Here is a 12227-nt window from a genome sequence, read left to right as displayed (position 1 = left end):
TTGTGGGAGTGGAACAGAAATAGCCCTCAGACAAGACAAGCCCAAAGGGATGCATGGAACTTGATGCATGCTATTTTGAAACAGTGTTCAGGGATGGAGGGGACCAAACAGGCCAGAATGGGTGGTGGGTGGGATTTTAATGTAGAATTTATCAGGATGAAGATATTTGAGCAAAGGCTTGCAAGTGATAAAGGAAAAAGGGGAAGAACATTCTAGAATATTCCAGAACAATCTAGGAGAGCCAGCAATATACCCATGGTATATAAGGAAGAACAGAGAGGCTGATTATTTCTTTGGGCTTGATTTCTAAAGTTTCTCCAAACCAAATAAAGAAGGGTAGCCAGTTGCAGGGGCAGCTTGCTGAAGGCTGCATGGGGTATAGGGTACTTAGTGCCCACTGTTGGAAACCCACCGACTGTGTTGGGCCTTTCTGAAACTCAAACCTTCTGTTCTCTGGTGGTTTGTGGAATTTCAGTGTTGCTAAAGTGGACTTGTGCTCACTTGAACGCTCACACTCTGCCCACAGATTCATAATGGACATGATGAGGGTCAGCCACCCTGCACTCAGCTGCAAGGCATGAGGTGGCCCTCGACCTCCCGAGGGCAGAGGCTAATGGGGTAGACTGGGCTTTGTAGAGCATGGGCCACGGCTGTGACCGCCAGACCTGGGAAATCCAACACACTCAGGTCCATTAAGAGCCCAGCTCCTCCCCTCTGACATCGCTGCCACTTACTCCCTCCACGGCTACTGTCTGGGGGCTCAGGGCTGTTCAGGGCATCCTGGAGAAAGTGCTAAGTGGTATGATCTTTGTTACCCAGCTGCTCTCTGCAGTCAAGTGCATTTAAGTGGTATGATAATCTACTTCTGCACTTTCCATAAAAAAATGGACTCTGGGTTTGGTGTTGGGGATACCCGTGGGTGACAGTGACTTCTGCTTGTGAGAGCTCCCCATGCAGATCCAAAGCTCGAATTTTCACAGTGGCAGGACCTACACAGAGACCTGAAACTATTCATGTGAAGTATGCAGGGCCAGTATTCCAGGCTCTGGGGCCACGTGCACTCTCCATCCTGTGTTCTCCTTTTTAAGATCTAAATGCTGCCCTCGGCCATGTAGCTGAGATGTGACCCTCAGGCTGCAGTTCGCTGCCCCATGGGGACAGAAGGGTGGGTGTATCTGCAACAGGGAGCCAGCCCCGAGGGGCTGCACATCCACCACTGGCCCCAGCGGCCAGGCAGGACCACGAAGGACACTCCAGACTGATCCCACACTGCGGCTGCAGGGGAAAAGGGATCCTCTGACTGCTGCTGGGGCATCAGTGAGGGCAGCCACTGTGGAACTCAGTGTGGAGAGCCCTCAGAAATCAAAAGCTAGAATCCCATTCAGCCCTGCTATGCCTGCCTGGGCGTCTTCACAAAAGGGTTACAGATGTCAGATCACAGGGTGCACGCAAACCCAAGTTTATAGCAGCACAGCTCGTAAGGGCTTCATCTTGGAAGCAGCCCCAGTGTCCAGCAGCACATGAATGGACAAAGAGTGTGGTGTCTCCACACCATGGAGAACCACTCTGCCCAAAAGGAGGACAAACCTGCATTCCTTGTAGGAAAATGTATGCACCCTGAGACAGTAACGTTGGGTGAAATAAATCAGACACACGTGCTTCAGTATCACATGGTTTCTTGTATGAGAAACCCAAAGGATGAAAAAGAGCTAACAGGAAGTAGGGAGATGGCCTGAGAGGTGGGGAGGCAGGCTGGGCAGGAGGGCCAGGCAGATACCCGGTACTGCACACGCGGACCCACAAAAAATTAAAAATCAATACCCGATTCAAAGACTGGTCTGGCCCAGGCAAATCCGGATCCAGGACACACAGCCAGGTCTTTGGGTGCCTTGGGTGGGTCAGGGGTTCGGGCTGCAGGGTCCCTCGTCCCTGTGTTTGCTCCTGGAGCTCGGCATCCTCCTGCCTCCTTCTCCCTCATCTCCTAGCCCTACCCTTTGGCTTTATTAGAGCAGGCCTGTGGGGTCCCCAGCACTGAACATCCCAGGATTCTGTGCTGTGGGGATGGGAGGGGTCCTCAGGGCTGGCGGGAGGCAGGGTCTCAGGTCACCATGGCAACGAGAGGTCTGCAGCCCCCAGGAGCTTCCACCCCAGGTACTTGCTGCTCAGGGGAGTCCACTTCTTTAGAGGAAGGAAGCAGTAAAGTAAGGGTGCAAAAGGCATTTCAGGGGGGCTACAGCTCCCCAAAAGCTTGTTGGATGTGACTTTGGGAAGTGATGGCCACAGCTGCATGGAACAGCTGCAGCAGGGTCTAAAGGGGTGGGGGTATCAGCCTGGGCAGCTGCACCTGCCTTCCCCAATTCCAGTCCCTTTCTCCACACCCCCTGGGGGCCTCAGGACTGCAGGAGAGAGGCCGTGTGCCCCCAGTTCAAACCCAAGAGGCCAGCGGGTAGCCAGGGGGGCAGCTTCTGCATCTGTCTGCAGAAATGCCAGGCAGCGGCCCTCACATGGGAGCCAGGGGCTGTGCACCTGGCCTTGTGGCTGCCATAGCAACCAGCAGCTGCCTGAGGCCGCAGAGTAGGAAAGGAAGCCTCAGCCACGACAGCTTCGCTCCTGGGAGCCAGTGGGTAGCCCTGTGTAACCGCCCTGATGTGTACATGGAGGCGGTGCAGGATCAGACAGGAGCTGGGGGAGGAGGACACCGTGCTGGGGAGCCACAGGTCCCTCCAGGGCCGGGGGTGGGGGAGCTTATTCTCCTAAGTACCCAGCATGACCAAACTCCAGGCTGTCAGAGGGGTGTTTAGATAAATATTTAAATAAGGTTCTATTTTTGCAGGAACACATGAACTCCTTTCCTACTGATTCTCAGAAATGCAAAGTATATTTGGAACTCAGAATTTCTTCCAGTGATCAGATACGTGCATGAAAGGAGGAGGAGGCATCATTTCTGGGTGTTTTGCAGATGAGAAATTGCACAGAGATTGCCCAGAATGAGAAACAGTTAACCCTAGACACTTTCACATACAGGCATTTTGTCTCCCACTCTCAAAAGCAATTTTCAAGAACAGATGTCCCCCAGCACTGGGAATCTAGCACACCTCCGCAGTCCAGAGGCAGCCGCACACTTAAACTGATTTCCTTGGGGGGAATAGTGATGTGTCCAAGGAATGAAAAATGGTGCATTCATCTGGATCCAGGGATCCTGCATTTTAAGACTTCAACAGAAGAAAATAACCTGGGGAACTGTAATAAGGAAAATACCACAGGAAGTTCATTATGGGGTGTTTAAAATAATAAAATCTGAACACAGCAGCAGGGCTAACACGGTGGACTTAGTGACCACACGGTAGGTTGTGTGGATGGTGGGGAAGGACCTTAAGACACGTGCCTGGCAGCTTGCAGGGCCAAGTTAATGAGTGTGGGGAGGAGGGGTGCAGACAGTCCTCCATGTGTGACCCGCAGCCACCTGGGGATGTGACTTCTCCTGGAGGTAGAGAAACAGGGACCGAGTATCCAAGCCAGCTGCAGTGAGGATGGCTAATGACCTTGACTGCTGGCAGGAGAAAGGACAACCGTGGGGGCCAGATGCCCCTCTCCTCCAAGGATCAAGCCAGGTTTTGGTCCCAGTCCCCTTCCTAGAGGAGTCCGAGGACAGCATGTTCCTCCCCTCGGCATCCACTGGCCATCACCTGACTGCTCCGTTCTCCACTTAATTCTCGACACCCCATAGCCAGGGTGACCAAGTGTTGGGGCTGTGTACACTGTGTGTACATCTGTGGACATGCACGTTGTCATCAAATGGGTTACAAAAGCAGTCAAGGTCCTGTCAACATGGCCCTAGCTTAGCCCTTGGTAGAAGGATGATAGAAACTGTTTTGCCTTCTTCAAAATATTTATCTGTACCTTTGAAATTTGCAGTGTTAGACATAAAACACTTCCTAGCTGGCCAAAACGACAATAAAGTATAGTATGGAATATTGGCACTGCTGGTCTAGACATTAATCCACACCCTAGGGCACAGAGCACACTTCCTTCCTTTGCCACACTGGGGCTTCCAGGTGGTGGGCAAGGATGTGCCTTGTCCTCCCGCCAGGGTGGCTTCTGTGCACCCAGAGGACAGGAAATGGGTCGCAGTGTGAGCCCCAGAGGTCTTTCTCTGGGTCTCAGGTATTGGAACCTCAAGCTGAGCCCTTTCCTAAGTGCAGTGCACTTGGGGTGGGAAGATGGGCAGGCTGGCAGCTCTGTGGGGCATGGGGCATGGGAACAGGTACCAGCACACCCCACCCAGGTGGGCAGAGGAACCAATTGGGCCCCGTGGCGGGCTCCGGGCCCCACGTACCGGCCTCGTCCGCCGTGACGGTGAGCTCGTTGCTGGGCTGGCTCTTGCCGATCCGGTTCTTGGCGTACATGCGGATGCTGTAGGTGGAGGAAGGGTGGATATCAATGATGGTGGCCGAGTTCAGCTGAGGGGAAACATCTTTGGTTCTCTGAGCAGAATCCCAGGAGTCTTTGGGGTTTTGTTTTTCAAAAAAGAAGAGATAGAGATGTGAGTTTTTTTCCTCTGCCTTTGAAAGTTCACAAGTAGGAATTTTAAAAAAGAAAGAAAGAAGGAAAGAAGGAGCAAAGTTATACCCAATGAGGCTTGTGTGTGTGTGTGTTGCAGTGCAGTGTTCCCCATTTGCTGGCAGACTGGCCATCAGAAGGGATGCAGAATCCCACATTTATGTCCACACTGTGGGAGCTCAGGGCTGCGGTGAGCTGTTTTGGGAAACCAGGGAATGGAAACCCAGGCACCATGAGCACAGCAGTGGAGAGGGACATGGGCCCACTCAGCACTCACTACACTGGCCATGCTCTGTCTGGACACCATTCCTCTGCCTCCTAAAATCCTTGGTCCATGGATTTGTGAAACCCAGCAACACCTCTAGCCACACTAAATTCTTTATACTCCACACAGAGTGTGGTGAAACAGACCAGCACCTGAGCCAGGCTCAACCACCAGTGGGCCTCTGCTAACCAAAGACATCCTTCAATTCTGTTTTTCCTAAATCACGAGGTTCCTTAACCCCAGACATTACTTTCCGACCATAGCTAATCTGGAGCAGGAGCACCTTCCCCGGTGAGGAGCTGTCATGGGCAGCTCCAGCATTGAGCTTCTGTCAGGGAGAAGAATGTTGGTGAGTGGGTCTCCTGTCACAGTCCTGCAGCTGCTGGCGGGGTGGGGGCCGGGTGCTGGTGTGGGGTGTGGCAGGAGAAAGAGCCTTAGTAATGCTGGGGAGGTGACACTTGCAGGGCTCCCCCTCCCCAGGGCCTCTCCTGGGACACTCAACAGAATGAAAGTCCTTTGGGGCTCTGTGGCTGTCCCTGCTGGCTTCCATGGGCCATGAGGGTACAGAACGGCCCTTCTTGGCCATATTCCAGGCCTAGTGTCCATGCTGGTCCCGGACTTGACCCAGAGTGGGCCTGGGATCAGTGCTCGGCTGATGGATGAAAACGGACAGTAATCCTCATATGGGGACAGTGCCACACACTTGTCTCACGAGCCAGGAGCAAGGAGTAGGGAGCTGCCTCTCATGAGAGAAGCAGGATTTCAAGAGACACGAAGAAAAAGCCCATGACTTGAAGACCACTGCTTTGTGCTGTTGTGCTGTGGGGCATGGAGCACAGCAGAACCAACCATAGACACTGCAGGTAGATGGTGAGTATCCTTTGAGCCCAGGGGACTGGAGGTGGGTGAATAAGACGCAAAAGAGAGGATGTGGGCCAGAAATGGACTGATGTGCGAGGAGGAGAAGATCATGGGAGAAGATCTCTACCAGTGGACTGACAAGGTAAATATGGGCCTGGTCTACAAAGAGAAAGCCAGGTCTTCAGGAGAAGATGCCAGGTCACTGGGAGGAACTGGCCCTGCATGTCCCAAGCTGCTGCTGGTGGGCGAGGGCTCCACACTAGAACTGCCAAAGTTCCAAGGGCTCATGAAGGCTGGGAGCCTGAAGACATCTAGGACTGCTCCCACCCTCTAAGTCTCACTTGGAGGGAGGCAGGAGAGGACCGGCTCTGCAGCCTGCCCCATAGAGAGCCTCCAAAGCACCAACCCTGCAGGCACCTCTAGCCAGGCTGTGCCTCCGGATAGTTCCCTGCCCAAACAAGCCCCTCCCTGCTGGGCCAGCAGGCCTGTCAGGTGTCCCCCCAGCAAGGCCACCCTTTCCCTTCCGCTCTGCAGTTTTCTCCAAACACCCCCAGTCTGGCCTGCACCTAAGAACTCCTGACTTTCTAGGCGCATCGCTCCAGGTGTTTATTTGTCTGTGTTACATCTTTCCTAGCTGTATTTGCAGTTCACTGTGCAATTCCAGCTGGGTGCGCTGTACTAAGTGTGACATCTGTGAACCCCAAGCCTGGGGCACACTGGAAACTTCTGAGATGCTTGACAATGGTCCTTCAGACCATGGGTCTTATCTTTGGGCTATGGAGCCCAGATCACAGCAGTGGATGGGCAGCTGGGAAGCGCTGTCATATTTGACTCATCCTCACAACATCCTGCCAATGCAGGGCTGTTCCTGTGTGTGAAAGGCAGGGAACTCAGGCCCTATTCCACACTGGGCAAGAAGGAGATTGGGGTTTGACACCACCCAAACCACCCCAAGCTCAAAGTGGTTTTCCTGCAGTCTAAGGCCTTCACCTGTTCTTTAACCACACCAAATGAGATCAGTATTTCTGTTAACTCCCCAAGGAGGTTCCAAGACAACCTCTGATAAGCTCCTGGCTTGGCTTTCAGATGAGGAGCAGTGCAGAGAAACAGTTTGGTTAGATGCAAAAGGGGGAATTCTGGCAGCCGGTAAGCTTTGCTTCTACAGGTGCACAGGAAGTAAGAGCAGGAGGGCTGGGAGTCGGACTGCCGCCTGGTTCCGAAAGAGCAGGAAGGAGCATTTCCTGAGAAGCAGGCAGGGTTTCCAGCCATGCCCCAAGGGCCAGTGAGGGAGGGAAAGTTGAGAGCCCTGAGTGGCCCCGGTGGGGGGTGGGGAACCACAGGGTGCCACGGTCAGGTGGCGGGGGGCAGGGGTGCTGCTTGGAGGTCAAACACCCTTGGGTCCATAGGACCCAGCTGTCGAGGACAAAGTTCAGAGTGTGGGCCACTCTGAAGAGACGCTGCAGGAGGCCACCGACTAAGGAAGTGTGGCGGCAGGCCCCGCATGGTGACACAGGGATACGGGGGAAGCTGTCACTGAAGCTGCCTCAGTCGGGGATAACAGTGCCCAGGGGTGCAGGGGGAGAGGGTGCCCAGGAGCTCCAGAGAGGAGAGGGCTGGGAGATGCCATCAGTCTGCACAGGGGAGCCTGAAGTCCCACCCAGGGGACATCCTGGGACACTGGAGCCAATGCCCATCAGAGATCCATAAGGCACTGGTGCATTTCCAGAGGAGGGAAGGAAGGAAGCACAGACAGCAGGTCCCAGGCTCATGGGCTGGAAGGGGACATCTGGGGTTCCTTGCATGGGGGCCACAGTGGGCAGTGAGGAGATGGTCACAGGAGAGGCCAAGACAGGGACTTGGGAGGTTGAGGTTTTCCCAGAAAATTGAAAACCAATGAGACACATCTGGGTTTGAGTCTGGTGGGGTCATATGGCCAATGGACTGAGGGGAGAAGAAGGCCACTGCCCTGGGGGACTCTGTAGCTGCACTGAGGGAAGAACTAAGAGCTGCGCTTGCTGCCTTCGGGACTGTCCTGGCCTGGCCAACGCTAGCAGCAGGAAGCCCTGTCCTGAGTTGCTAATACTTTGCTCCCGGAGCCAGTGAACAGGGGATAGAGGACGGCGCCCTGCTGGGGGTGAGTGAGATCTACCTGAAACAAGAGGACAGCATCAGCGGTTCAGCTCCTGGGTACTGAAGTATGCGGGTGCTGGGCTGTGCAGGACACAGGGCTGGGAGTCCCTGTCCTCAGTGCCACTTGGGCCCAGGAGGGGCAGAAGCAAACTGACAGTCCCCAGCTCCTCAACCAGCTCCTCACTGTGTTGCAGTGCACAGGACACTGTGGTAGAGAGGATGGGTGGTCTTTGGGGAGGAACTCCTGACAGAGGACATGGCAGCTGTCACTCGAAGGCCTTGTGTTCCAGGCACTCAGCCCACAAACTGCACTTGCTTAAATTGTGGATGGCATTTTTACATCTGCCAAGCCTGCTCAGGAAGCAAGAGATCCTGAAGAGGCTGCACAGGCACTGACCACGTCCAGAGAGTGGGCAGCAGCTTTCCTACTTGGGTACGGGAAGCCTGATCTCTGCTGTGTTTACAGATGCTGCTGCTGCTGCTTCTGCTAAACACAGTTCTTAGATTTCTTAATCCGTTTTTTTTTAATGGGTACCGGGGATCGAACTCACAACCACCTGCTTGCAAGGCAAGCGCTTATGCCACTGAGCTAAATCCCCAGCCCCAGTTCTTAGAACTCAACTGCATACAGATTCAACCCACACAGTCTTTCCTGCTGTGCTAGGTGCCTGGGACCTGAGGCACACAGACTCCAGAGCCCTGGCCTTTGGCAGACTTGCAGGAAGGTGTATGTGGTGCAGGGGTGTGCACTGAGGTGTCCTAAACTGTGGGTGAGCCATTGAGTGGGAACAGTACTTCAGGGCACCTGTGTGCATGCTGAACAATAGGGAAGGCTACATCTTATTAGGTGCTGAATGTGTGCCTACAGTGAGTGAAATGTTTCATTCCCTTCTTAAAGAGACTTAGTCAACTTCCACTTAGGCATCGAAAAACTGGGCTGAAGTTGAAATGGATCTTACATCCTACTGGCTGTGATGATTTGTGTCTAGATGTTCCTCCCAAAGCCTCATTCAGTCAGAGGGTTTTTTTCCTTGGAGGTGGCTCAATTGAGAGTGATTGATTTGTACGATGCTGGGATTAGGGGCGAAGGGGTTAAAGCTGGGTGATTGTTGGATCAATCTACTGATTGAATTGGCACTACCCTAATCCTGGTAGACTGGACACACGATAGGGGACAGAAAGAGGCTGGCCTTACTCTCCCTTGCTGCTTTTTGCTGTCTTCCACCACCATGAACTATCTTCTCTCTGCCCTGCCACCCTGCCTTGGAGCCAGCTAATTACGGACTGAAACCTCCACAAACTGTGAGTTAAATAAACCTTTCCCTCTTTAACCTTGGGTGTTGGGTATTTTGACTTAGCAGTGAGAAAAGTCACCAAGATACAGGCCCAGGGGCCTAGGAAGTGTCTGGGATGGCAGCAGGGAGCAGGAATCAGTATCCACCGAGGTACACATGCAATCCTAGGGTATGGGACCTGCCAGGACCAACATGAGGTGCAGCCCTCTGAGTACATGACAGCTGGGGCTGGAGGATGGAAAGAAGTCTTGGGGAGAAGTCCAGGCCAGCAGCAGGCCCAGGAGAGGCCACATCCCAGCACATAGGTCCCCTTGGGGAACTGTGCACCTGGTACCCCAGGGCATGAGCAGCCCCAGTGCTTGCCAAGGGGAGGACCGGGCGCCCCTGCCACCTGGGGGCTGTTTGTCCTGGCTCTGGAAAGCCCTGCTCGGTCAGCACTGTCATCGGTGTCCCTGTGAGCCTGGGAGCCAGTTCTGCCATTTAACCCAGCAACAGGGCTTCTTGGGATCCCGCTACTCCTCCTGAAGGTCTCTCCTCATGAGCACCACCCAGGCCATCTCAGACTCTGTTTTCCAAGCACTGTGCACACCATGGGCTGCATCTTCTTTTGGTCGCCTCGCCTTCCTTTCCCAAACTCCTTCCTGGTCAGCCCCTTGCCTCTCTCCGGGCCCCGCCAACCCTGTTCCCACACCGCCAGCATGTCTTAATGAAATGTCCCTCCTCAGGGACCTGCTTTTGTCTAACTCCTTGAGCTTGATTCGTTCCTACAGCTTGGCCCAGAAGACACCAAATTGGTCATGACAGGGTAATCTCAAGTCACAACAGTGGCGCTCAGAAAGCGAAAACCAGGCTGCCATGGTGGCCTCCAGGAACGGCGTTAACCCTTCACATGGAGACAAGGCTCCCTTTCCTCCTCCTCTCAGCAGAAACTAATATTTCTGACTGGGGCCACAGCACTGGTATTCTGCCCATGCTGGGTGGCTTGTAAACCTCAAACTGGCCATGGTGTCACTCTGGAGGACAGACATCCAACAGGCATAGCAGACCAACCCTGAGTCCAGCGCTCCCGTAGCACAGCAGTGAGCACTCCTGCCCTGCCTGTTTCCAAGGTGAGTGCAGAAGTAGCTGCTGGCCCTGCGGAAACCCACTGCAGGGCTCCTTGGAGCCTCTTGGCGCAGACCCTCAAACCCACATGTGGAACTGGGGACCGGGCCCCTCAGCTGGAGATGCAGGAGGGGACAGGAGCATAGTGAGGCAGATAAGGTCACTCAGGGGCTTGGTTCTGCCATCAGCTGCTTAGGGGCCCAAGGGCGACAGGATGGAGTCTGCAGCCACCAGGGAGCCAGGCTGAGGTCCTTGATGACTTGCTAGGAAAGGGGTGAAGCTGAGCCAGACACAAAGGAAACCTGCGTTCCCTTCATGCAAAGAAAGTGACCCTGTGAACCTCATGACCCCGGGGGGTGTGTGCTCATGGGTAGAAACGCAAAGGAAAGGAGAGAAGGATGCTGTTTGAAGTGGAAATAAAGCTGGAGGCAATAAAGGACTTACCTGATCTATTTTTACACTCGATGTCGTAGCCCGTGATGGGGCTGTTCCCGTCGAAGCCCATGGTCCACCTGAGTGTGATTGTGCGTGCTTTCACATCTTTGATTTCAATCTCAGGAGGGTCTGGGGGCTCTGTGCCAGCGACAGAAACATGGGGTTAGTGCAGCCCAGGTTCAGGTGCAGAGGCTCTGCTGATCCTGAGTGTGTGACACGAGCGATCTGTGCCCATCACATGGGGGCAGTCATGGCCCCGGGGGAAAACATCTTCCAGGCCTATCTAGGGAGGATCCATCCACTCTTTGGAGACTTCTGGCTTTTACAGCTCCAGCAAGGCGGGGCCCAGCCTGGGGCTCTCAGTGGCAGGTCCTGGGTCCTGGTTTGGATCTCTAGCTCTGAGCGTGTTTCGGTCCTAGACATGAAATTTTCCCTTTCCCTCCCGGTCGTGTAATATGTGGGCTCCGGCAGTGATGAAAGAGGGGCAGCCCTGGCTGGGTACCGACAAAATCCTGTCACTCTGCTTCCCACTGGAAGCACTGCCCAGGAAGGGCTCCGTTCCATTCCCAGCTGTGCCTTGACACCAAAGTGCGGGACTCTCCAGTGCTGCTAAGCACTGACTCCGGGCATCTGCCTGCGCTACAAGAAGAAGGTGGCAGTGTCCCTAGCAGGCAGGGCCCGGGGATGCCTGGGGCTGGACACGCAGTCCTTCTCTCCTTCCTACCTTGCACTGTGAGCTGGATTATCCCACGGTCCTCCCCGTAGGAATTGATAGCATGGCAAGAGAAGAATCCAGAATCTTCTCGTACTGTGGGCAAAATCTAGGAAGAAAGCAGGAGGAAATTCAGCTGACTCAGGAGCCGGAGGTCAGTGGGAAAGGCTTCAGCCTGAGACCTCCCCACCGTGACCCCTGCTACAGCCCCAGCCATCCGCAGGCTCACACACTCAGACACACTCACCACATCCTCTCCCTCCCTGGAGGAAATCACATCTGTATGGTTGTGAACGGCAGCTGGGCAGGTGTAATGCTGCCCATTAGCCGTGTGGGCAGTGATCTTCTTCAATCACATGTGTGATCTATGTTGGGTATAGTGATTCCATTTACATCTCTCTTCCTCTTTCTTGCTCCTCACAATAAATCTTTAGAGCCTCCAAAGCAAGTATGTGCCACCGAAAAACAAATCTAAAAATACAGCTGGGCCCAATGAGCCAGGGCTTCTGCTCCCACCACCAACACCAACTGTGGTTAAGCCCTCAGGAAAAATCACAGCTGTATGGACAGACACAGAGCCTGCCTGGTCCCTGTTCCCTGAACGCTGCACTGCAGCGGCTCTCTACAGTGTGCTAAGGATTGTCAGTGACCAAGGATGGCTTACAGTGCACGAGTGGGCATGTGTGGGCGCCTTACAAATTCCAGGATGTTTTGCATTCCAGTGTATTTGCATTTGGCATCTGTGAGGACAGAGCTCTAAGGTCCCCGAGGGGTGGCGCTGTCATCAGGGCTCAGGCCAACATGGGTCAGGGTCAGATTCTTCTCCAAGCCTGGGGCCTCCAGGGTGACATGGTGACCAGGGCTC

General features: G+C 54.2%; 1 protein-coding gene across 3 annotated transcripts in view; it reads right to left on the bottom strand.

Annotated features, from left to right (window-relative positions):
- Positions 1 to 12227, bottom strand: part of Dscam (DS cell adhesion molecule) — a 549020-nt gene that overhangs the window by 103883 nt on the left and 432910 nt on the right. For 2 of the 3 annotated variants that reach the window (XM_063224581.1, XM_063224582.1), the window contains exons 13-15: positions 11375 to 11471; positions 10660 to 10788; positions 4337 to 4504 (exon numbers count right to left, since the gene is read on the bottom strand). In XM_063224581.1, the coding sequence (XP_063080651.1) occupies positions 4337 to 4504; positions 10660 to 10788; positions 11375 to 11471 (394 nt within the window). The remainder of the gene's footprint in view (positions 1 to 4336; positions 4505 to 10659; positions 10789 to 11374; positions 11472 to 12227) is intronic. The other variant, XR_010039329.1, reaches the window with a different exon arrangement.

The sequence above is a fragment of the Cavia porcellus genome, unplaced genomic scaffold (assembly GCF_034190915.1).
Source record: "Cavia porcellus strain 051 isolate PalLab524CR breed Dunkin Hartley unplaced genomic scaffold, mCavPor4.1 scaffold_15, whole genome shotgun sequence".
In the NCBI taxonomy this organism is placed as follows: domain Eukaryota; kingdom Metazoa; phylum Chordata; class Mammalia; order Rodentia; family Caviidae; genus Cavia; species Cavia porcellus.
Note: the sequence above shows the minus strand (reverse complement) of the source record. Positions and strands in the feature narration are given on the sequence as shown.